We start from the raw sequence: 25,583 nt of genomic DNA on the forward strand, positions 1-25,583 counted from the left end.
TGGAAGGTCCACTCCTCACTTTACTCTCCTTGTTTGGTTTGGTTTCTTTCTTTCTTTTTTTGCTCTTTCTGCTTCAAGCATGCTAGAGCACATTTCAATATGTGTCTATGTGGCTCACAAGTTTGGAATATCTAATCTAATAAGGGATTGCAAAGCTACCTTGTGACGTGCAAATTAATTTTCCTGCATCCATAAATCGTAAATTCACTGTTGTTTGCTTGCTTCCCCTGAATGAATTTGTTAATCAAACTAGATGCCTGGTGCAACTCATGTGCCATGTGTCATACGCTCCAAATCAGATGACTGCTACATGGAGATATATATTTTTCTTATGCTGCTGCGCCATGTATTATAGATTCCTCCTCTAGCTAGCGTTGGCTATGTCCGGAAGGTGTATTGCTGCTGGTAGCCAGACCACTGTAGTGAGTTACTTAGTTGATGCAGATGCAACAATGCTTTCTTGTCCTGCCTACAAACCGCTGCAAGGTTATTGGTATGTGTGTATAACTGATGCAAGCTATCAAATCAGATATTGATGTTGTGTGTAAAACAATAAAATCTTTTTGCTGTGTGTAATAAATGTAAAGCAATCGAATAAACTTGCTATATGTTGCTTAGCTTATTTACGGGAACATTTTTCTTAGGAACAAGAAACCTTGACTGTTGGAGTTCAAAAAAAAAGATCATGCGGCCTATATCGATCCCAAGTCTAAGGACTAAATAAGTGTAGACGTGAGGGGGAGTGTTGATTTGCTTAATTTGTTACTTGTCAATTCTTAAGTGTGTGTGTGTGTGTGTGTGTGTGTTACTAATAGTCTGAAATTCGACAAGTGAAGCAATAGGAGCACATGTGATAGATGTGCCTATTGTGATCTATGTTGTTAATTACCTCACCTAGATCATTTGCTTTTTTCATGCAATGATAATTGCTTCAAGTTATTTTCAAATACTATACAACAACTCACTAGTTACCTATAACCAACCATTTTTAGTCCGCTAGACTTATTTGTTTGTTTGATTTGGAGCAGCAGTAGGCACCCTCCGCCGATGACCTGGACCCCATGCCCAAGCTGACGAGGAGGACATCGTCGAGTCTGATGTCCACCTCGACCATGATGACGCCCCGCACAAGGTTGATCCCTACTTCACCACAAATATGTTCTTTCTTTTGTTGTGGTTCAAAATTCTCCTCCCAAGAACATTAGCTATAGGAATAATTAACTTTTAAGATGTTACTGTTGTGTCATAGAAAAGATGATTAATATTTACTGTAGTGTCCAGACTAGGAATACGTGTGTTGTGCCTTGTGCGCTTTCGGAAAGTAATGCAATGCTAAATGTATGTATGCAAGCTTAGGAAACTGAGCAAGGGAAAAGAGTGAGTGTTAACCATTATTATATCTCCTTGCTGGTTTTGTAAACTATAACTGTGTTGGATCATCATTGGATTGTGAAGTAACAACGGTTCCTTGGTTTGTGTTATGATGCTAAGTAACTTTTTGTTTGTTGAAACGACCATCAGTTATACAAAAACTGTTTGTATGCATCATTTGTTTAGCCTTGGAGCATAAGTGATGTATGTGGTATAAACTATAAGAAATAATGTCGTTAGTAGCCAGTTAACTGTTTGCATTTCCTGTAGATTAGAGCAAGCTAGTTGTTTGCTATTTTTCATGCTTACAAGCACCACTTCTCTTACATGCATTGTTGTTGAAATGAGATTATTCAAAACTGAAGGTTATCGTGCCTCTCAAATTTTTACATTTGTTCTATTTACAGTTCAACTACTTGGTCGGTTGCCACTACTCTCTGCCTGATGACCGGTTATGGGCGATCGGCAGAACAAGTGAGTTGACACTAGGTTACTTCCCTGTAAAAAACGATCCCGCCGGAGGGCGGAGGCTGTCCTGGAAGGAGGCCACACATGAGTTATGAGGACCATATGCCTAGGTGGAAGCAGTCTTGAGAACCTTGGCCAAAACAAGGAAGTTTGAGAAGGCTAGTGGTATGAGGAACAACCATGGCTTCAAGGTTTAACTCATGTATGTGTACCATCCATGATATGCACTTACATCCAGATCTCTGTTGGTCTATGCTTGTAGTTCCGACTTTAGCGGTATGCCGTTTCCCATCACACACATGGAGCGGTCTTGTTCTTTTTGTTATATGTTGTGTATGCTCGCCTCATTCCTGAAATTCCAACTACATATATGTGGTCTGTGTACCATCCATGATATGCACTTACATCCGGATCTCATGCTGATCTTGTGTTTGTTTCCAATGATGCCCTCCTACTCTTGGGAGACCCTTTGTCGCCTACATTGATCGTGGTTGTTGTTTATCATATTAAGAAAATTGGTTTGTCATGTGCCCTCAAAACAACTTGATGATATGTATGCATCTTTTTATGTCCAAACAGACTTTCCATCAAAGAGACATCTTTTTATGTCCGAACTGACTCGACGGTCCTTTTGGATTGCCAAAGGAGATGAATGATTGGGAAAGAGGAGCATGCCACATGCTGAGAGTTGATACATAGCACGTGTGGTCGGCGGTTGTCAAGCCGATCTTCCAGCAGTCCCACAGTAGACTTTGTATTGATGAAGTGGGCAGTCCAATCCAGGAGAAAATATTAGGTCTGCAAGTTACAAGGCTTGTAATACTTGCAACATGTGTTTGGTGATGATGAGACATGAGAGCTCCAACCAGGCTAGCTAGTGTGGTTTAGTTTGTCTAGCTACCCAATCCCACTATTGACGTGGCTGTGAAAAATACATAGAAATCAATCAAAGTGAGATATATGATGATTACAATAATAAAATGCTATCACTAACTGAGTAATATCTTGATCTCCCTCGCAAAACAAAACAAAAAATGTTCACTAGTCTTGCACAAGAAAAGTAAATCTGTTCTTTTGCCTAGTGAAATGTTGACAAAGAATTGCCATGCATTGAAGAATCTAGTCATATTTGTCAATCTTATAACATATATATTTGGAATCCAGCCACATGTGCCAGTCTCATCACAAAACCTGCTAGCTTTTAAGTAGCTGCCACGATCAAAGAAGATGAATCCAACCAGCCAGCCAGCCTGAGGATACATATCTTTCATCTCTCAGAACTGATAAAACATCTCACGGAACTGATAAAACAGAGAATTTTTAACTCGGTACAACATAGGCCATTAATTGTAAACGCCGTATCTCTCAGAACTTACTTGGGACTTGGAAAGTTTGCTCAAAAACAAAGGAATTTTAACTCTGGTACAACATAGGCCATTGTAAACGTTGTATCTCACGGAACTGACTTGGGACTTGAAACTTTAACTCGGTACAACATAGGGCAATGTAAAAGCCGTGTGAAACCTGTATCACTTGATAATTCCCTTTCTTGGGAACTTAGCATCATCATCATGTCATTAAATGCCCTAGGGATACCCACCGGCCACCGAGCAAGGGCCTAAGTTGCGCCACATCACTGATCCGTAGCACCACGACCTCCTTCTCGTTCTCTTCGTCATGGCTTCTAAGAGCATCATTATCTCTATATATGTCGGCAATGGTCGTCCGTCCGCGTGCGGGGTGCGCGTGCGACTTAGAGATCCATGCGTGTTGTATTTCCTAGTGGTGATATGATGAACTATAGATTTGGAAGTTTGCTTTGTACAACTGCACTATAAAGTTGGATTTTTTTCGTGGTTGCGTGATGTCGATGATGATTACTGTGAAGCTTTCTCAATGTAATCACTAATGATTGCATAACCTACTGCTTTCCTTCTGAGGCATAATGTCCCTCTCAATTCTTCTCTCTTGAAATAGTGGTTTTGCGTGATCCCTTGTGACAGAAATTATTGGGACTTCAAGATGCAAAGGTAAAACAATTTTTGATGCTGCTGTTTAGGTTAGATAGTCACACTTTTATTTCTGTCAATTGCATGGCATGGTATCTAGACTAGGTGTCGTTGATGTTCTCAATATATTCATGCCTTTTTATACCTTGAATGATCCATCAGCATCCTGTAAAGACTAGTCTCACTGATGGTAATATTTATAAGTATACATGTTATCAGAACACACAAAATGAACCCTGTATTGCTTTGTTCATTTCAATCTCGTGTATTGTGCTATTGTTTTACTCTGAGTTGGCCTGATCCGGTTTTTTTCCACAAATGCAGGTGCCATTGTTGTTGATTCCATTGTTCATGGCCATCTGAAAAGCTAAGGAACTGTTCAAACCTTGAAATAAACTTGAACACCCTGCAGTTGTGTAATTGAGGTCCGATATGCCTCTCATCCTGCCAATTCCGATTCTCCCCATCCATCTACCTAGCCTCAAAGAGTTAGATTGATTTCTGTTTTGTTCGTTTCGAAGCAGGAGCCCCATGACATCAACAAGAATGACGACGATGATGCGGAGGAGGAGGACCTCAACTACACACCACACAAAGTCCCTATTGTCTGTCGGCAATGGCTTCCTTCCTTGCAGCAGGTAGCATTCGGTTACTGCTGCAAATGCCAACGGAAGAAAATATACATATGAAATGCTGCACTTGCACTCAGGAGTGTGAGAAATTTTGCCCAATTTCATTGCCATGTTCATCATGTCATTTACCCACAAATTATCAGTTATTTTATGCTATATGAAGTTGTTCCTCTCTTGATTTTTCATGGTATACGGAATTGTATGATTTCGGATAGTACTTTATCAAATTCAAACCATACAACATCACCCACGTCCCTCTATGCAGTGCACTTTGCAACTGAACCCATCTCCAGTACTGGATCTCCAGTACTAGCTTCTTTCATGTGCCCTTGAGTATCCAGCTCAACTGATTCAAGTTCTTGGACAATTAATTAAGCACTATAACAAATTAATGAATGCCCTCCTTGTTCTTCTAGCTAGTATACATCACTACTGGATGGTGATCAATTTTAGCCAGCCATTCTTCCATGCCCCCTCTCTCCACCCACTCACTTGATAATCTCCCTGCACCATCAATCCATCTCCTTTAGCAACTAGCTGTTGCAAATGGCACCAGATTTAATTCTGAATGTATGCTTAGTTATTCAGCATGCTTGAAGTCCCAGCCTTTTGTGTCTGGTCAGTTATTTTCATCGCTCATAATATGCTCAACTTCTCAGGAAAGTTATTGACGTTTTAGCGTTATGGTCACCGAGTTTCCTCTTGTTCAGTAGGCGGAAGGGAGGTTATATTGAAACGCTATACTGGTGCCCTTGTTGAAATCGAGTGCCCATGTTGTGTGATATACAATGTTGCTGTGTTGTGTCTCTTGTGTGGCCGAGTTTAATATTATGTTTGTATTTCTGTTTGTGGTTGTGTGCTAGAGTCTAATTAGTTACGTGAATACTTAACTTTAAGATGTTGATGTGTCATAGAAAAGATGATTTCTTGTGTTGTGTACTTTCGGAAATTAAGGCAATGCTAAATGTATGTAGGCTTAAGAAATTGATCAAGGTAAGCCATTATATCTCTTTGCTTGTTTTTTAAATTGTCACTATGTCAGATAATTATTTGATTGTGAAGTAATAGTTCCTTGCTTTTGTCTAGTATTAAGAAACAGTTTGTTGAAACAACCATTAGTCTCTCCTAGCTACAGAAGCTGCCTATATGCATTTGCTTAGGCTCGGAGCCTAACTCATGTCTCGGGCATGAACTCTCCCTGCATAATTATTTCTTATTCTGCCTATCAGTCGCTGCAAGGTTTTTTGGTATATGTGTGTATAACTGATGCAAAGCTATCCAATCAGATCTTGGTCTTGTGTGTAAAACAATCAATCCTTCTGTTGTGTGTAATCAATGTGAAGCAATGAAATAAACTTGCTACATGTTGCTTACGAGGCACCATGTAGTTTGTTTGTTTGATTTGATTTGTTTGTTTGTTTGATTTGGAGCAGACCTGGACCCCATGCCCAAGCTCACGAGGTCACCGTTGAGTCCGACCTCCACCTTGATCATGACGACGACGACCCGCACAAGGTCGATCCCTACTTTACCACAAATATGTTCTTTCTTTTGTGAAGTAACAGTTCCTTGCTTTGTGTAATGTTAAGAAACTGTTTGTTGAGACAACAATTAGTCTCTCCCGGCTACAGGAACTGTTTATATGCATTTGCTTAGGCTTGGAGCATAACTCATAAATCAGTTACCTGTTTTGCATATCCTATGAATTTGAGCCTTATCTGTTTGCTATTTCTCTATCTCAAATCTCCATCAGTAAGCTAAAAAAAGACTAGCTAGCTAATCCTCTGTAATTAGCTTGCTTCCCCCATCTCACGCTGAAACCCTAGCTCTTCCCTTGGTGACGGAGAGGCTCACATCATGGATCCTCTCCTCGAAGGTACAAATTTCTCCTACCATTCTCTTATTTTTCTGTTTTCTTCATATACCCATCTGATTCATGCTTTTTTTGTAGACATCAACAGCCAAGGAAGGAGAAGCTGCTGCATAGGTGGTGAGCTGCTGCAGTTCTACCCCTCTGCTACCTTTCTCTACTATCTCTTCTCTGACCCTGACTCGTCTCTTCTCTTCTCTGTAGCCATCCTGTAGCCATGGACGGCACTCATAGCATGTGCGAAGTCTGCTCCTTCCCCGCATGGCTAGTTAGCACTTCTCCCGCCCATGGAAGGTCCACTCCTCACTTTACTCTCCTTGTTTGGTTTGGTTTCTTTCTTTCTTTTTTTGCTCTTTCTGCTTCAAGCATGCTAGAGCACATTCCAATATGTGTCTATGTGGCTCACAAGTTTGGAATATCTAATCTAATAAGGGATTGCAAAGCTACCTTGTGACGTGCAAATTATTTTTCCTGCATCCATAAATCGTAAATTCACTGTTGTTTGCTTGCTTCCCCTGAATGAATTTGTTAATAAAACTAGATGCCTGGTGCAACTCATGTGCCATGTGTCATACGCTCCAAATCAGATGGCTGCTACATGGAGATATATATTTTTCTTCTGCTGCTGCGCCATGTATTATAGATTCCTCCTCTAGCTAGCGTTGGCTATGTCCGGAAGGTGTATTGCTGCTGGTAGCCAGACCACTGTAGTGAGTTACTTAGTTGATGCAGATGCAACAATGCTTTCTTGTCCTGCCTACAAACCGCTGCAAGGTTATTGGTATGTGTGTATAACTGATGCAAGCTATCAAATCAGATATTGATGTTGTGCGTAAAACAATAAAATCTTTTTGCTGTGTGTAATAAATGTAAAGCAATCGAATAAACTTGCTATATGTTGCTTAGCTTATTTACGGGAACATTTTTCTTAGGAACAAGAAACCTTGACTGTTGGAGTTCAAAAAAAAGATCATGCGGCCTATATCGATCCCAAGTCTAAGGACTAAATAAGTGTAGACGTGAGGGGGAGTGTTGATTTGCTTAATTTGTTACTTTTCAATGCTTAAGTGTGTGTGTGTGTGTGTTACTAATAGTCTGAAATTCGACAAGTGAAGCAATAGGAGCACATGTGATAGATGTGTCTATTGTGATCTATGTTGTTAATTACCTCACCTAGATCATTTGCTTTTTTCATGCAATGATAATTGCTTCAAGTTATTTTCAAATACTATACAGCAACTCAATAGTTACCTATAACCAACCATTTATAGTCCGCTAGACTTATTTGTTTGTTTGATTTGGAGCAGCAGCAGGCACCCTCCGCCGATGACCTGGACCCCATGCCCAAGCTGACGAGGAGGACATCGTCGAGTCTGACGTCCACCTCGACCATGATGACGCCCCGCACAAGGTTGATCCCTACTTCACCACAAATATGTTCTTTCTTTTTTTGTGGTTCAAAATTCTCCTCCCAAGAACATTAGCTATAGGAATAATTAACTTTTAAGATGTTACTGTTGTGTCATAGAAAAGATGATTAATATTTACTGTAGTGTCCAGACTAGGAATACGTGTGTTGTGCCTTGTGCGCTTTCGGAAAGTAATGCAATGCTAAATGTATGTATGCAAGCTTAGGAAACTGAGCAAGGGAAAAGAGTGAGTGTTAACCATTATTATATCTCCTTGCTGGTTTTGTAAACTATAACTGTGTTGGATCATCATTGGATTGTGAAGTAACAACGGTTCCTTGGTTTGTGTTATGATGCTAAGTAACTTTTTGTTTGTTGAAACGACCATCAGTTATACAAAAACTGTTTGTATGCATCATTTGTTTAGCCTTGGAGCATAAGTGATGTATGTGGTATAAACTATAAGAAATAATGTCGTTAGTAGCCAGTTAACTGTTTGCATTTCCTGTAGATTAGAGCAAGCTAGTTGTTTGCTATTTTTCATGCTTACAAGCACCACTTCTCTTACATGCATTGTTGTTGAAATGAGATTATTCAAAACTGAAGGTTATCGTGCCTCTCAAATTTTTACATTTGTTCTATTTACAGTTCAACTACTTGGTCGGTTGCCACTACTCTCTGCCTGATGACCGGTTATGGGCGATCGGCAGAACAAGTGAGTTGACACTAGGTTACTTCCCTGTAAAAAACGATCCCGCCGGAGGGCGGAGGCTGTCCTGGAAGGAGGCCACACATGAGTTATGAGGACCATATGCCTAGGTGGAAGCAGTCTTGAGAACCTTGGCCAAAACAAGGAAGTTTGAGAAGGCTAGTGGTATGAGGAACAACCATGGCTTCAAGGTTTAACTCATGTATGTGTACCATCCATGATATGCACTTACATCCGGATCTCTGTTGGTCTATGCTTGTAGTTCCGACTTGAGCGGTATGCCGTTTCCCATCACACACATGGAGCGGTCTTGTTCTTTTTGTTATATGTTGTGTATGCTTGCCTCATTCCTGAAATTCCAACTACATATATGTGGTCTGTGTACCATCCATGATATGCACTTACATCCGGATCTCATGTTGATCTTGTGTTTGTTTCCAATGATGCCCTCCTACTCTTGGGAGACCCTTTGTCGCCTACATTGATCGTGGTTGTTGTTTATCATATTAAGAAAATTGGTTTGTCATGTGCCCTCAAAACAACTTGATGATATGTATGCATCTTTTTATGTCCAAACAGACTTTCCATCAGAGAGACATCTTTTTATGTCCGAACTGACTCGACGGTCCTTTTGGATCGCCAAAGGAGATGAATGATTGGGAAAGAGGGAGCATGCCACATGCTGAGAGTTGATACATAGCACGTGTGGTCGGCGGTTGTCAAGCCGATCTTCCAGCAGTCCCACACTAGACTTTGTACTGATGAAGTGGGCAGTCCAATCCAGGAGTACATATTAGGTCTGCAAGTTACAAGGCTTGTAATACTTGCAACATGTGTTTGGTGATGATGAGACATGAGAGCTCCAACCAGGCTAGCTAGTGTGGTTTAGTTTGTCTAGCTACCCAATCCCAGTGTTGACGTGGCTGTGAAAAATACATAGAAATCAATCAAAGTGAGATATATGATGATTACAATAATAAAATGCTATCACTAACTGAGTAATATCTTGATCTCCCTCGCAAAACAAAACAAAAAATGTCCACTAGTCTTGCACAAGAAAAGTAAATCTGTTCTTTTGCCTAGTGAAATGTTGACAAAGAATTGCCATGCATTGAAGAATCTAGTCATATTTGTCAATCTTATAACATATATATTTGGAATCCAGTCACATGTGCCAGTCTCATCACAAAACCTGCTAGCTTTTAAGTAGCTGCCACGATCAAAGAAGATGAATCCAGCCAGCCAGCCAGCCTGAGGATACATATCTGTCATCTCTCAGAACTGATAAAACAGAGAAATTTTAACTCGGTACAACATAGGCCATTAATTGTAAACGCCCTATCTCTCAGAACTTACTTGGGACTTGGAAAGTTTGCTCAAAAACAAAGGAATTTTAACTCTGGTACAACATAGGCCATTGTAAACGTTGTATCTCACGGAACTGACTTGGGACTTGAAACTTTAACTCGGTACAATATAGGGCAATGTAAAAGCCATGTGAAACCTGTATCACTTGATAATTCCCTTTCTTGGGAACTTAGCATCATCATCATGTCATTAAATGCCCTAGGGATACCCACCGGCCACCGAGCAAGGGCCTAAGTTGCGCCACATCACTGATCCGTAGCACCACGACCTCCTTCTCGTTCTCTTCGTCATGGCTTCTAAGAGCATCATTATCTCTATATATGTCGGCAATGGTCGTCCGTCCACGTGCGGGGTGCGCGTGCGACTTAGGACTTGGGCGAGGGCGAGGGAGAGGGAGAGGGAAGGAGATGTGCATGCTGCTCATCGACGAGGGGGGAAGATGTACGACAACCACGACGGCAGCCGGTTGTGGAGGGCTCGAGGGGCGGGCGAAGGAAGGACGCGGTGCGTAGGCGGGGATGGATCGAGAAGAAGGAAGGTGTGAGGTGTGCACGTCACGAGCGAGGTGAGTTGGAAGGAGAGGAGGAATCGAGTCATATCTCGCCGCATGGGGAGGCCGTTCAGGGGCTCAAGAACACTTGTGCAGCCTCCGTCACATCCACACGCTTGGGCCGCATCTCCAGTGCAGCGGAGACCTTGACTCGTCTCCCGGCACTTGCGTCGCTGTTTGAGCTGGGCAAGACGGTCTCCAGCCCCCGCCACGGCGAGTGTCGACATTGAGTCCTTCCGTCGCTCTCAAATTCACTGTTTGAGATGGAAGTCTGAATAAGCATGTGTTGCAGATGTGATGCATATTTCAGCATATAGGATATAGAATGATGAACCAGCTCCATAGAACAGCAGCAACAGTACTGCTGGCAACACAAGCGTGCTGGGTACCAGTGATCGCCGTGTGCCCATCAAGTAGGTCTGTCACCTGCAAAGGGTAAGGCATAATGCAGTTTCAGCACAGCAAGTTCCATCCAACTAAGAATCTACATCAGCATCGATCAGTTCTACACAGCAAGGCACAAGCCGAAGTAGATGATTGCTCAGCACTAGTACTAGTAGTAATCAGGAGGAGAGATGAGATTCTTGATACGCACCTCTGCAAGCTTGCTCGGCCGGAGCGTGGAGCAGCGCACGGCACGACGGCCTTCTCTGCTTTGGTTTTCGCAAGGTGTGGTGGTGGTGTGTGATCGAGTTGGATGTTGAGCTCTAGATCAAGCCTCAGGGGATTATTTCAGCTTCGACAAACCTCCAGTGCAGCGGAGACCTTGACACGCCCCGCCCCACTTGCGTTGATGTTTGAGCCGGGCAAGACGTTCTCCTGCCCCCGCCGTCCACGGCAAGTGAGTGTCAGACATTGAGTCCGTCGCTCTCACATTCATCTGATGGAACTCTGAATAAGCATGTGTTGCAGATGTGATGCATCTCTTTCAGCATTAAGGATACAGAATGATGAATCAAAGCATCCCCGATGTACAAGGAAAACAATTTGCAACTAAGACACGCCTAGGCCTTGTTAAGTTAATCCCCTCCCAATGGGATTGGAGAGAATTTAGGGGACTTTCTGTCAATCCTGTTTAATCCCAACCAAACCGAAGAACACTTCTATCAAAATCCTCTTCTGTCAGTCTCCTCCGGGTCGACCTTGAATCTCGGGCCGCCATGCCATCGATCAGGAGTAGCTTTTTGAGATGGCCCTGAAGAAACAACAAAGTTGACAATATGAAAGAAGTAATGGAACCACGTACGATACCGGCCGGCCGGAGAAGAACAAATTAGGTCACACCCAGCTCTGGCGCGGCAGTGGTCCGTTCCAAATCTGTAGCTACCGCACGGCTTTTTTCTGTCGTTTTCTTTACAGTTTTGGGCTGTTTTGCAATGGTTTTCTTCAGCATTTCTCCAGTTCTCTTCGGGTTTTCCTCTTTCCTTTTTATGTTTCTTCGTCTTTTTATGCTTCGGTGTTCTTTGTTTCTTTCTCTGGTTTTCTCTTTCTACGCATTGTGCATTCTTTTATACATCAGAAATATTTTTTGTATGCATTAAACATTTTTTTGAAAATGTATGCTTTGACATCTAATTATTTTCATACACATTGTAAATATCTTTAGGTATCTAATACACTTTTTATAGAATCTAAGCATTTTTTAAATACATAATCAACATTTTTTCAAATACAAACAATATGTGATAAAGATTTGTCAAATACAGATTGAAAACTTTTTTGAATGACACCAAACATTTTTTAAACAATGTGCAAATTTTTTATATTGTATAAATATTTTACGAAAATTGCAAAATCATATTTTTGGACTGTGCAAAAAAATTATGTAACTTACATTTTGCAGGATAGTATGAAACATTTTTTTGAATTGCAAGAAGATTTTTTTAACACTGTATAATATTTTATGAAAATGTTTCATACATTTTTTTAATCTGTGAGTAGTTTTTAAAATGTCCGGTATTTTTATTTTGAATGATGCAAGACAAGAAATATATTGTAAAAAATTGTTAAACATGTATTTAGAAAATGTTAAACGTGTATAAAAAAAGACATGCCATGTACCTTTTAGGTTGATTCCGTTTTGTGCCACTTTGGGCTGCCCATGACGAATTACGCAGACACCCCGGAAGGCTTTAGGTGCAAGACAAGAAGACGAAGCAGTGGAGGACTCGACCGCTACGTATGTAGCCAACTAGGTTTTGCAACCCTAGGACCACTGGTATTTTATATAAACGGTAGGTTGTGCTCGTAGATAAACAAGATACAATCTCTTGGTACTTTTACCTATATTTTGCGCGCGCACACACACCCCAACGGAATATACACAAGAAGGAATCTGGGTAAAACCTTCCCCCTATTACCATCGTGCCAAGTTGCCTAGCTAGGATACTCTAACAAGGGTTCTGCCGAAATTAGCTCGGACAGTTATTGCCCATGCAGATCCTACTAGGTGAATGTCACAGCTCGATGGGAATCTGGACTGGCACTCATATCGGTTCCGGCAAGGTATTCTTGTTGCGGCAGATGTTCGTTTTCGGCGTTACCAACTTCCTTGCAGACTCTAATGGCTACCTCGTCCAAGTCGAGACTTTCGCTCTAAGTCAGATCATCAGATTCAACAATCTGGAGTACTCCACGGACCCCAACGGAGAGTTGAAACTCTAGGGTCTCGCGTTGAGCCCCTTTTTTGGGATCAATGTTTGACAAAAAAATGAAATGTCCATGAAAAAATTATGTAAAATCAAAACTACCATGATGATCGTTCTGGTAAAGTTCCAACCCTTTTACCAAAAAGAATAAACAGTTACGTGCAAAATACAACTTCAGCACCTTTTTTGGTCAAAATTTGCTGAAAAATGGAAGTGTCAAGAAAGCATTGAAACTTGACCCATTTTCACAGCAGAGTTGTAAACTTAGACAGTTTCAAAATTCAGGGTCACATTTGTTACAGTTTAGGGTTGAAATGTGGACTTCCCACTAGAAAAAATATTAAAATTCACAATACCAAATGAATTCTTTTAAAATATACATTTTGACTTAAAACAAGACTCATGTGGGCTATATTCTGCAACAGGGGAGTATATAGTTCTAAGCTCTAAAGTATTTTGAATTTATTTTTGAAACAACATATATGATACCAAGCCTACAGCAAGACACAAGCCAAAATATATAGATGATTGTTAAAAACCCACAACTAGTAATCAGGAAGAGAGATGAGATATTACACACCTCTGCTAGCTCGGCAGGACACCATTCTCTTCCTTGGTTTTCACTGGGTGGTAGACTGGTGGAGTCTGAGTTTGATGGTCGGCTATAGTCCAGTCCCATGGGGTTTAAGAGCAATCACCGCTTTCTTAATTGTAGTTGTGTGTGTCCCTCTGGTCAAAATTTATTATATGATTATATCGAGTAAATAGCATAAAACTACTACTTTACAGGCTAGGGTTCCAAAAAACTACTCGTTTTTTATTTTTCTCAGATAACTACCAAGTGGGTGGTCGGCTGTTTCAAAAATCCCAAAATCTTCGTTGTTAAAATATTAAACAGGTTTATGACACAGGTCGGGTCCACACCTAAACGATCCGCCTATTTGACCGTTTGTTTGACCGTTAACTGACATGTGGGTCCCACATGTCAGTGTCTGCAAACTTTTTAAAAACGCAATCAGGTCCCTGTAAACTTTTGAAAAAAGCAATCGGGTCCCTCCCGTGGCCGTGCGCTAGCAGCCGTAGTGAGGGTTGCCGGCCAGCAGCCATGGCGCCGCTGTGGAGCTCCCTTCCGTCACGGGAAGCGCGTGGTGCTCCCTTCCGTCGCCACCAGCAGCCATGGCGCCGCCGTGGAGCTCCCTTCCGCACGGGTGCCAGGGGGCAGGACCGCTCACCGGCGATGGCCGTTGCGGCTGGGCTCAGAAGGCGGGCTTGCGGGCATGGAAAGTGTAGGCCAAGAAGCTCATGAGGCAGGAGCTCGAGCTCGAGATTGAGCCTAGTCATGGCGGCCGACCTCGGGAGCTCGGACCCGAGCGTTGACCACAACTACGGAGGGGATTCGAGCTGGGAAAGGATGGCGCGTGGCTGGATCACCAGAGCAACCCCACGAGCGCGTCTCTCCCCTGCCCGGCATCAGCGGCGCCACCGACGCCATGGACGCGGAGCACGGTGGCCTCGCAGGCAGCTCATGCAGGAGCACCCCGACCTTGCTTCTGCCTCCCGACGCGGACGGTGAGGAGAAGAGGTTCCAGGGAGAGGGGGCAGTAGTGGAGGCAGAGGAGCGGCCGTCCGACGCCGACGAGGTGCAAGGAGGGGCGACCGGCACTGGTGGAAGGAGCGGCGGCCGGCACTCCATCGATCTCCTGGGGAAGAAGAGAGGCAGGAGGAGTGAAGAGAATGAGGAAGAGAGCTGACATGTGGACCCCATATGTCAGTTAACGATCGAAAAGATGGTCAAACAATCAGTTTTCTTACGTGCGGGTCCCAATTTTCATTATCAGGATCAATTGTAAAGCACTAGACGTTTTGGATTTTTTGAAATAGCCAACCACCCACTTGGTAGTTATCTGAGAAAAATTAAAAACCGGTAGTTTTTTGGAAGCCTGTAAAGTAGTAGTTTTATGCTATTTACTCGATTATATCCTTCTGATAGGAACCCTCTGAACACGAGAGTTTAAGGTAATCGGAAATGACATTCGACAAGAGAAGATCACACGTTGTGATGTATAAGTGCTTCATCTGAGTCGTTGAAGCCTGGATTGGATGATACAAGACATGTGCCATCAATGTAGATCTCTAGTTGTGCCCTTGCTTGCACTTCATGTATTGGTCCATGTATGTTTTCCTGCTGCCGTCCATGACGAGTGTCGACATGGAGTCCATCGCTCTCAAATTTAACTGATGGAAGTCAGAAGAAGTTATACATCTTATTCACCAAGCGCATTAAGATGTTGCAGATGTGATACGTCTTAATAGATAGGATACAAAATGATGAATCGAAAGACCCAAGGGACAAGAAAATCAATTTAGGACTAAGACACACCTAGGCCTTCTTGAGTTAATCCCCTCCCAAGGGGATTGGAGCGGATTTAGGGGATTTTTTTACTTGCAGTTGATTAAATCCCCATCAATCCTCTCCCATCCCTACCAGTCTGAACGGGACGGGGCTTGCCTGCGGCTGCATGGTGCGACCATCCGTGCGACGCAGCCATCGCACGGCTGTGCGTGCACCCCCTCCTGCTTCAGATTTTCTCATCCAAAAAGAAAAACAAATACATACCATAATACCGATTCCCTTCCATAATACTCTCATCATTAAAACTACGGAAACACTAATGTCCACACGTGTAGGCGTTCCCCAACTCGCCCACACGCGTCGATCGTCGTCCGGTGCCTTTTGCACGAATCTTGACATGAAAAAGTGGATTTGGTGTGCCACATAGGACGGGGCTGGTGTGTGGGCGTTGGAGAGTTTTTCCACACGCTCGCGTCATGCTGTTTGCCAACTGCGCTGTGTGGGTGAACTAGTTTTTGCCCACACAGCCAACCACATACTTCATGCGCGTGTGGGCAAACTGTTTTTCGCCCACACAACACTCCTACATTGTGGATGGCAACTACAGTTAGGCAAACGTGGCAACTAGGTAAACACACATGGCAACTGTGATTTTTTGCTAGATGGCAACTGCAGTTGCGCGTACGTGGCAACCAGATAAACAAACATGGCAACTGTGATCAACGTTTTGGCTACCGAATCCCATGAAAATTCCGAGGGTGGGCGAGAAACGCGGATACCGCGGTTACCATAAAATTCCGAGCAAAAACCGCTTGAATTTTTTAAACGTAATTTGAATTCAAAATTTTCTGAGCTAGGAATATATTAATGCTGAGCTCAAGTATTACACAAACAAGCTGTTGGTGTAATGGCATGTTCTCGTTTGTCTTTCCTCCTCGTACATGAGGTGCTGGGTTCTTTGTAATTTTTAATTTAAGAATTGGTTAAACAAAAAAGAAAAGCACTGAACCTTCGGTCTACGCGGGCAACGCACAACCATATTTGCCACCAGACCACACCTAGTTCCATATTTTAGAAGAGTTTTCGTCCTACTTAACTATATTGTAGCCGTTCAAATTCAAAAATTTCAAAATAATTTGATTTTTTTTGCTCGGTACACAGCTTTCCTGTGGGGTAGCGAGAAACGCGGATACCGGGCGGTATCCGAATTTTCCGCCCGGTACCCAAAACCATGACTGTGATTAACAATATATGACAACTATGGTTGGACCACACGTGGCAAATAGGTAAACACACATGACAACTACTGTTTGACCATATGTGACAAGTAATTAATCACACACGGCAACTACGGTTTGATTACACGCGGCAACTACCATAAATTAGACATAGCAACTATAGTTAACCAAAACAGATAGAGTTGCCATGTTTTTATAACTACACTTGCCATCCCGCATAACTACATCTGCCAACCGGGATGGCAACTAAATCATCATCCCGCGGTGTACTTAAGGTAGCTGCGCTAGGACGTGTGGGCATTTTTGCTTCGTGCCACACGCGCGGGTGAAGATGAGTAGTACTTATTGGCGTGTGGCACGAAGTAGCCGCGCCCACACGTGTGGGCAATTCTAATGTCCGCCCACACACAGCTCGTGTGGGCTGCCTCCTGCTCACACCACACATGGTGTGTGGGCGCATGTCGAATATACCACACGTGTGGCAGTTATCGGCGTCCTAAAACTGAACACAAAACGAAAGGAAATAATCACAATCACCCGCGAAACAGATGCACAGAATACACAAAAGCGCGCCAAAATGCAAAATATGCTCATAGCAGGCGGCCGGTCGAGTTGACCTACAGTCTTAACACACACAACAATCCTGGGCGAAGCACAGAGGTTCTTCTTTTCTTCTCTTGAATTGTGCAGCAAAGGAATCCGCGCCTCTGATGGCTTCTCCGAGGAGTGGTCCGGCGAACCAGGAGGGTGCCGATCAATCCGACGCATCAAAAGTAATAAATCTCACTCAGTTCTTCAAGGTCAAATTCTCTAATTTCTTTGTTTTGAACCATTGCAGGAACACATCCGTCAATGCAAACAAATATGATTGTCAAACAGATTGACTTACCATGCACCCTTGTGGAACTTGTACAACAAACCGTGGCCAGAATCTGCAGATCCAAACAGCGACGAAAAATTAGTTTATTCTGCATTTAGAAAAACAAAGCAGTACCATGTACAGTACCCCTAATTCACATTTAATTGAATGTGCGGACATTCTTGTAGCATCTCTGATTTCAGTTCCTGGAAAGCATCCACTACAGTTTTTGTATTCAGTGCATATAGTTCCTGGGAAGTACTCTGGAAATACTTGTCATTGAAATGGATGTATCTAGATGTATTCTAGTTCTAGATACATCCATTTTGATGACAAGTAATTCCGAACGGAGGGAGTATTAACTAAATTGAATCTTAATTGATATATGATCCGCAGGAAACCACATTAGATCACACCGATGAAAGGGTACCAAAGCTTGGCATGCAATTTTTATCTGAAGAGGAAGCCTATTTATTTTATAACAACTATGCTAAAGCTATAGGTTTTAGCATCAGAAGAAGCAGTGGTCATAAAGTACCAAACTCTTGTACACTGCAGCAATGGACATTTACATGCTCTCATCAAGGTATGGGTTACTTTTAATTTGTTTTGATTGTAATCACTACTTTATGCTCTAAGACAATTATACTACAACTTATAGGCCATCGCCGGGAAAATAAAAGAGAGGAGACATTCAGTTACAGTAGGCCTGAAACACGATGTGGATGTGATGCCCATATGAAGATTAGCCTTAGAAATGGAGTTTATTATGTGTATGAATTCGAGGGGGCACATAATCACAATCTTGCTCATGGAATCATGGACCAATACCTGAGATCCCAGAGAAAAGTGACAGAAGCACAGATAGCAAATGCAGAGATCGCAAAGTCAGTAGGTATTTCAAATAAAGCAACAATCGATTTGATGGCCAAAGAAGCATGTGGGAGAGAAAACCTTGGCTTTATACCTCAAGATATGAAAAACCGTTTGTACTCAAAGAGAACAATAAAAGCGAAGGTAGGTGACACCGGGGGAGTATTAGAATACATGGAGAAAAATGTCTCGGAAGATGTCAACTTTTTCTATTCAATTCAAGTGGATGAGGATGAATTGATAACTAATATTATTTGGGCTGACTCCAAAATGGTTTCAGACTATGCGCTATTCGGCGATGTTATATGCTTTGACACCACATACAGGAAACTAGATGATGGATGTCCATTTGGTTTCATTGTTGGGGTGAATAATCATCAGAAAACTGTTTTCTTTGATGCTGCACTTCTCTATGATGAAACCGCTGCAAGTTTTGGTTGGCTTTTCAGAACTTTCCTAAAAGTTATGTCAGGAAAACATCCACGTACAGTTCTCACCGATGAAGATGCGGCAATGGCAAAGGCAATTCGTGAAGTCTTCCCTCACTCTCACCATAGACTTTGCGTGTGGCATATGAATCAAAATGCTTGCAAGACCTCGCCGGAGTTGTTGACGAATATAAGAAGTTCCATGCTGATTTTCAGCACTGTATATATGATATAGAAGAGGAGGATGAATTTGTAGGTGCATGGGATAAAATGATTGACAAGTATGGACTACGTGACAATCAATGGCTGCAAAGGCTATTTGAGAAAAAGGAACAGTGGGCACTAGTGTATGGTAAAAATACATTCGCTGCCCACATGAGCACTACCCAAAGAAGTGAAAGCATGAACAATGAACTAAAGAGATACATTATTATTAAATATGACATGCTTACTTTCTTTGAGCATTTTGAATGGCTAGTTTTGGATAAAAGATGTGAAGAGGTGAAGTATGACTTTAAAGCAACACAGACTACTCCCAAGTTGAAGGCCGAATCTAGCTATATGTTAACACAAGCTGCAGCTACATATACTCCAGCAATATTCAAGATGGTTCAAGATCAAGTGCTTCGGACTCTGAACTATGACACATTGCTTTGTGATGAAAGTGACACCGAGATGAAGATTTTTGTAGTAAAATTTCATGGCACACAATGTGAACATGTTGTTAGATTCACACCCAAAGAAGAAAATGTTAACTGCAGCTGCAAAAAGTTTGAGTTTGCTGGAATCCTTTGCTCTCATTGCCCAAAGGTACTTGATATCAATAATATCAAGCATATTCCAGGAGAATATATCTTAAAACGGTGGACAATTGATGCCAAAGTTCTAGATATAACAAGCAAATACAACCCGCTTGAGAACCTAACAGCAAGAATGTCTAATCGCTATAAGAAACTGTGTAGAATGTTTGTGAAAATAGCTGCTCGTGCAGCTGAGTCAGAAGAATCATACAATAAGGATGTTAAGTGTGCAGAGCAATTAGCACAACATGTGAAAAAATGGTTGATGATTAGAGTTGATCCAGATTTGGTTAGCGTTGATCCAGATTTGGATAACTCATGTACTAAAGAAGGTACAAACTATACTAACAATAATTGCCTAGACTATTGTAAAACAAAGTCTGATATTTATCATTATAGTGGCAGGTGTGAATATCCCATCTAGTAGGATTTCAAAACATGGTGAGGGGCTTGCAAAACCAAAAGGTAGGAAGGTCAAGGAGAAGACTGTCAAAGGATCAAAAAGACCCGTTGGCGGATTTGAGAAAGCAACTTCAAAAAAGAAAAAGAACACAAATGATAGTGTACAACAAGAGACTCATGGCCCATCAATGGTATCATACTTCATCTCATTGTGGCTTATAAAACATTCAATTGTACTGATATTTCTCTATCAAATTTTACAGGGCCCTTTGGAGAAATAGACTTCGAAAAAGAAAAAGAACAAAAATGATATTGTACAACTACAGCCTCATGGCCCCTCAACGGTATAACATTATCACTTGTTTCTTTTAAAATCTTCAACTGTAATGACCTTTCTCTATCAATTTCAACAGGGTCCTTTAGAATTTTTCGGGAACCAAATGGGTGCATATCACTTACCCTACAACACTATCGTAACTGCTTCAATGCAACCATCAGTTGGTAACATCCCGATGCCACCACAGAGCCAACAACTGTTGATGGGATTCCAACCATACAACACAACAATGGTAGAAGCAATCCACACTTTCAAAGTTTCGTTTTTTTTCCAAACTTCGTTGAAACTGAACTTTGCTACTTTGTGCATAGTGTCATCCCACAAACCACATGTACGCCTATTTACAGCAGCAGAACTCTACTCTGAATCCCTCCCTGCACGAGACCATTCGGGAAAATCAAAGCTTCTTTCTTCAACCAAAGTCAACATCTATCCTAAATGGTACAATGCAGCCATCAATTGGTAAAACCATGTCAATGCCACCACAAAGACAAGAACAACAAAATACTCTACTGGTATAACATTCCACCCTTTCTACTTTCCCAATTTTGTAAACTTCATTGAAACTGAACTTTGCTACTTTGTGCACAGGATTATCGGACAAACCACATGTACACCTATCTACAACAGCAAAACTTGGCTCCGAATCCCTCTTTGACAGAGAATATTGAAGCCTCTAACTATAGTTCGATGACAGGACAAAATCAAGGCTTACTTCTTGAACCGAAGGCTACATCTATTATAAATGCTACAACACAACCATCAGTTGGTCACACCACCCTGATGCCACAGACCCAAGACCCACACAATACTCAAGTGGTATAACATTCCATACTTTCAAGTTTTCCAATTTCTGAACTTCTATGAAACTGAAATTGCTAATTTTCTGCCCAGGGTCATGAGATAAATCACATGTATTTACAGCAGCAACACTCGGCGCAGGATCCCTCAGTGCAAAGGATCATTGGAACCTCTACCTCTAGTATGATGACAGGACAAAATCAAGCTTCCCTCAATCAACCGAAGCCAGCATGATCTATTTTGTTGTCGCGTGTTTTATCTCATGTGTTTTTTGACCTCCAAGTTGCAAATAATTTTTATTAGAACTTATACGTACCATCAACTCAATGCTACTACATCTTCCCAATCAAATATACTAGTTCACAGATATATTTTTAATGCAATGGTACTAATTCATAGAATTAGCTATGAAGAATTTTCCACAGGCATCGTGCTCATATGAGCCTCTAAGCTATCCTTCTCTCAGTTTAAGTTACGATGACAGGGATCCCAATGATCCATTTTAATTCTGCGAAATATATGTACACAGAACCATCTATTTGAATGTCATGCTAAGAGGCATAGAGCGAACAGAGAACAGATTGACAATCGGTCTGAATTTAGCATGCAAAGAATCTTAATTTAACTGAATGAAAGCAGAGTAATGGAATTGCTATTAGCTTTCCTTCTCTGAATTTAACACGCATCAGATGGGAATGCCACAAGAAGAAGTGGAAATTACCTATGTTCAGCGGAGGTAATGTTGTATGTATGAGCTGCAATCCCTTTCTTCTTCCTCTCTGAGTACCAAATATATGGCGCTCATGCTGCTGTCCTCGACTTCCTTCTTCTCACCTCTTGACCCCTACTCCACAAGCCCGAGGACCAGCCTGCCAAGGACACGCCGCCCTCTTGCGTGGCCGTCCCACATGCTACCGCTAGGATCCGCGACTCATATTAGCAAGGACGGCGCCGTGGAGGATCCCGTTCCGATCGAGCTGCTGCACGACCAGTCCCAGCAGGCGTACCAGTGCGGAGGCCAGCCGAGACAGAGATGCTGGTCTAGGAGGCGCACGAGGCCGGCGGCCAGCCTAGCTGGGAGGAAGGTCTAGCAGGCGCAGGAGGTCGGGGACCAGCCTAGCCGGGAGGGAGGTCTAGCAGGCGCACGCGGGCGGCAGCCATCCGAGCAGGGATGGGGTGAGATGCGCGACTGCGCTCGCCCCGAGTGGAAGCTGCACGACAGCGCAACGAGATCCGCTCGGCGTCGGTGGGCACCGAGCCTGGAGGCTGGAGGAGCAGGAGCAGCAGAGGGACATGGAAAGCTTCGGCGTGAGCTTGAGTTCAGACCAAGGAAGAAGAGGAATGTGGATAGGAGTGTATCGATACAGATGCAATCGGTATTATGATCTGTATTTGTTTTTCTTTTTGGATGAGAAAATCTGAAGTGGGAGGGGGTGCACTCACAGCCGTGCGAAGGCTGCGTCGCACGGATGGTCGCACCAAGTGGCCGCAGGCAGTCCCCGTCCGTCTGAACGGGCACTCACTTTGTTTGGAAGAAAATTAGTCGCGTACGAGAAGAGCTTCTTGATTCACTGCGTTTTCTTGTGTCACGGCTCAAAAAATTAAAATACAGGAGGTGTCGCTACGCCAGGACACATTATGAACATGACAACAACCTAGAAGTTATAGGCCGGGAGCAACTCCACAGCGGGCCAACACCAAGACCTTATTTGACTGCCCCTAAGATTATCCTCCGCAGGACTTCTCTGTCTTGCTGTTGGATTTTTTTTCCGGGTTCACCAATGGATTGTTGGAATTTCACACAGGATCGATCACATCAAATCACGATGAACACACACACACAAGAAACTTTTGTCAAAGACACGTGTCATGCCTTTCTTTTCTCTCTTTTATTTTCTCTTCTTTTGCCCACCTCGGTATTACAAAACCCTAACATTCACGGTATTACAAAACCCTCACGCAGGTCGTGTATATATATACACGATCCGGCTAGACTTGACCGACCCTGCTATGAACTCATACTAGACTCGGACACGAGTACTTCCTAAATTAATCACCCGCCGACCTTGATTGCTAGGCAAACCTAAGCCGGACACATATAGCCAACTCCAATTCTACTACAACACGTAGAGCTAGATCAAACAATATCAAACACCACGTAGACTCCTGCTATTACTAATCAAGATTACTCTAACATGGATGAGACTTTGCCCCGTTGTTAGCACCATGAACTTATCATTTATTCCCTTCGAGGCTCAGGGCCACCAATCATCTCCCTCAATACAACCATTTACGGGAGCAGCCACGTTGTTTTTTCCCCCAAACAGAAACCTTTTATTCAATTCCTCTAGGTGACAGAAATACAAATGAGGTGTGTGCGTCCACAAACCATACATACATGGGGATGGATCCGCTGAAAATATAGGATACCGCTAAGGAAAACAAGCAACCACGCCCGCTGACAGAAAGTGTGACACAGCCATGCAAGAACGGGAAGGTGCAGAGCTCTCGTCGGGTCGTTGCACTCGCACAGCAAACTGCATCCCTGGCTCATTCGGCCACCATGAATAAGTCATTAGCAGTGTCGTTCTGCTACCAACTATCAAAATGATTATTGGAAAGATCAAGCTTCCATAACTTTGGCAGATTCCCGACGGAATATGGTATTGGTCCAACGAAGTTGTTTCCTCCAAGATCTAAAACTGTAAGGTTCTTTAGGGCCCCAATGCTCGGTGGCACTGTCCCAGACAAGTTGTTTGCACCCAAAACTAGCCATTGAAGCGCGACAGATAGATTACCAATATCATATGGTAATGTGCCCCTTAGCTTATTTGTACTTAGGTCCAGTATTATAAGCTTGGATAGATTAAACAATGTTGCTGGAACTCTACCTGATAGCCTATTCTGACCGAGAAACACCGCCCGGTCCTTTGTCATGTCCGGCAATTTCCCAAGCTCTTCGGGAATGCTTCCTTTGAGTTGATTGTGGGTAATTCGTAGCTCTTCTAAGTAAGTGTTGTTGCCGAAGGTTGGTGGAATGTTTCCCGTGAGGCTATTAGTGGAAAGGTCAATTCCCATTAGATTGTAGAGGGAACCTATATTTCCAGGAATCAAACCCACTAGCATGTTAGAAGAGAGGTCTAGTCCAAGGAGTTTGGAACAATTTGTAAGTGCATTCGGAATGTTCCCCTGCAACAAGTTGTTCTGTAGGTAAAGGATCTCTAATCTTATAAGACAATTGAGAGGGGGCAACTGGCCAGAGAAGAGATTGTTGGATAGTGTAAGTTCCTGAAGGAAGGTTAGATTTCCTAGAGAGGGTGTGATTTGTCCTGTCAAGCTCATGTTGGCAAGGTTTAGTACTGTAACATGCTCTGGGTGCATTGTGATGCACTTGATGCCCGACCACATATAGTAGTGGATGTTCTCATTCCAAGAGCGCAAGGCTCCTCTTGGGTCCGCTCTGATGGCCCCTTTGAAATCAAGCAGTGAATGGTGGTCTGTGGTGTTACCATGAACTATTGAGCAATTAATGTCACTTGCTCCATAAAACAACCCTAAGAGCACCGGTTGAACAAGCATGATGAGACCCATGAGGTTTATGTTTCCTGCAAAAGGCCAGACATGCATTTTCAACATAAGCTCCAAAAGATTACAAACCTACATTACTGCATACTACGTCACTTTTACTCAGTAACTTCCAATGCAGATAGACCATTATTTCACCAATGGGGTTGCAAGGGTAAAAATGGAAAGTGGTCATAAATTAGCATTTTATTTTTGTAAACATGTTTGTATTATATGCTCACCGAAGAAGATAAGCACACTAAGGGGTGTTCGGTTGGGCTTAACTTTGGCTTTTGCACTTGGCTTAAAAGCCCGGGAAAACACCTATTTATGGACTTTTGGATTATACAATCATAGGTATATTTTTTTTGCTTAATACCATCGTAGGTGTCCTTTTTGCCTATAAGCCAAAATGCAAAAGCCAAAGTTAAACGTAGCCAAATACCCACTAACTCATAGTACTTCGTTGCAAAGTGCAAGTCCAAACATGGGTACATAACTACATATGAACCTAATATTTAAAACTTCATGAAAAAAAGCATAGCTCTATTTTTGAAAATGTGTGAAGAAAAAACTAAAAGGCAATACATATGGTAACAAGCCTAACCAGAAGACACAAACCAAAAGAGATTACTTTTTTGCGGATTTGCTAAGCATATGTTGTCTAGCCACGTCATCACCAGCAGAAGATATGAAGACGATTGACGGCTGCAAGGGTGCTTGCCAGCACAGCAGAAGTGTGGGGCTTAGGGGGGTGACCGGAACGGCGGCGGTAGGCAGGTATGCATGGGCTAGAGAGCGGGTAGAATGGGAGGGGGAAATATGAACAGTAGCCACACACGAAGGAATAACATGACTTATCCATAAATACTTTTTCAGGCAACTGACTGATGA

The 25,583-nt window shown here is 42.6% G+C and overlaps 1 protein-coding gene and 1 long non-coding RNA gene across 2 annotated transcripts; one reads left to right on the forward strand and one right to left on the reverse strand.

Annotated features, from left to right (window-relative positions):
* Window positions 1-6,554: 6,554 nt before the first annotated feature.
* On the forward strand, window positions 6,555-8,701 carry LOC119336985. Its single transcript, XR_005162949.1, has 3 exons — window positions 6,555-6,644; window positions 7,658-7,761; window positions 8,408-8,701. It is a non-coding gene; the product is annotated as an uncharacterized LOC119336985 (long non-coding RNA).
* Window positions 8,702-23,590: 14,889 nt separating this feature from the next.
* LOC119336206 (putative receptor-like protein kinase At3g47110) lies at window positions 23,591-24,840 on the reverse strand. Its single transcript, XM_037608220.1, has 2 exons — window positions 24,783-24,840; window positions 23,591-24,730 (listed from the first exon to the last, which is right to left on the reverse strand). The coding sequence occupies exons 1-2, from the start codon at window positions 24,838-24,840 to the stop codon at window positions 23,718-23,720; spliced, it is 1,071 nt and encodes a 356-aa protein (XP_037464117.1). The 3' UTR covers window positions 23,591-23,717.
* Between the last annotated feature and the right edge of the window lie 743 nt (window positions 24,841-25,583).

Source organism: Triticum dicoccoides, chromosome 7B (assembly GCF_002162155.2).
Source record: "Triticum dicoccoides isolate Atlit2015 ecotype Zavitan chromosome 7B, WEW_v2.0, whole genome shotgun sequence".
In the NCBI taxonomy this organism is placed as follows: domain Eukaryota; kingdom Viridiplantae; phylum Streptophyta; class Magnoliopsida; order Poales; family Poaceae; genus Triticum; species Triticum dicoccoides.

What these genes read in the sequence shown, in the direction of transcription:
- LOC119336206 (XM_037608220.1), bottom strand. Translation starts at nt 24,840, where the DNA reads ATGGTCTATCTGCATTGGAAGTTACTGAGTAAAAGTGACGTAGTATGC. An exon ending in CGTAGTATGCAGTAATGTAG is followed by an intron (nt 24,731 to 24,782) that starts GTTTGTAATCTT and finishes GGCCTTTTGCAG; the next exon opens with GAAACATAAACCTCATGGGT.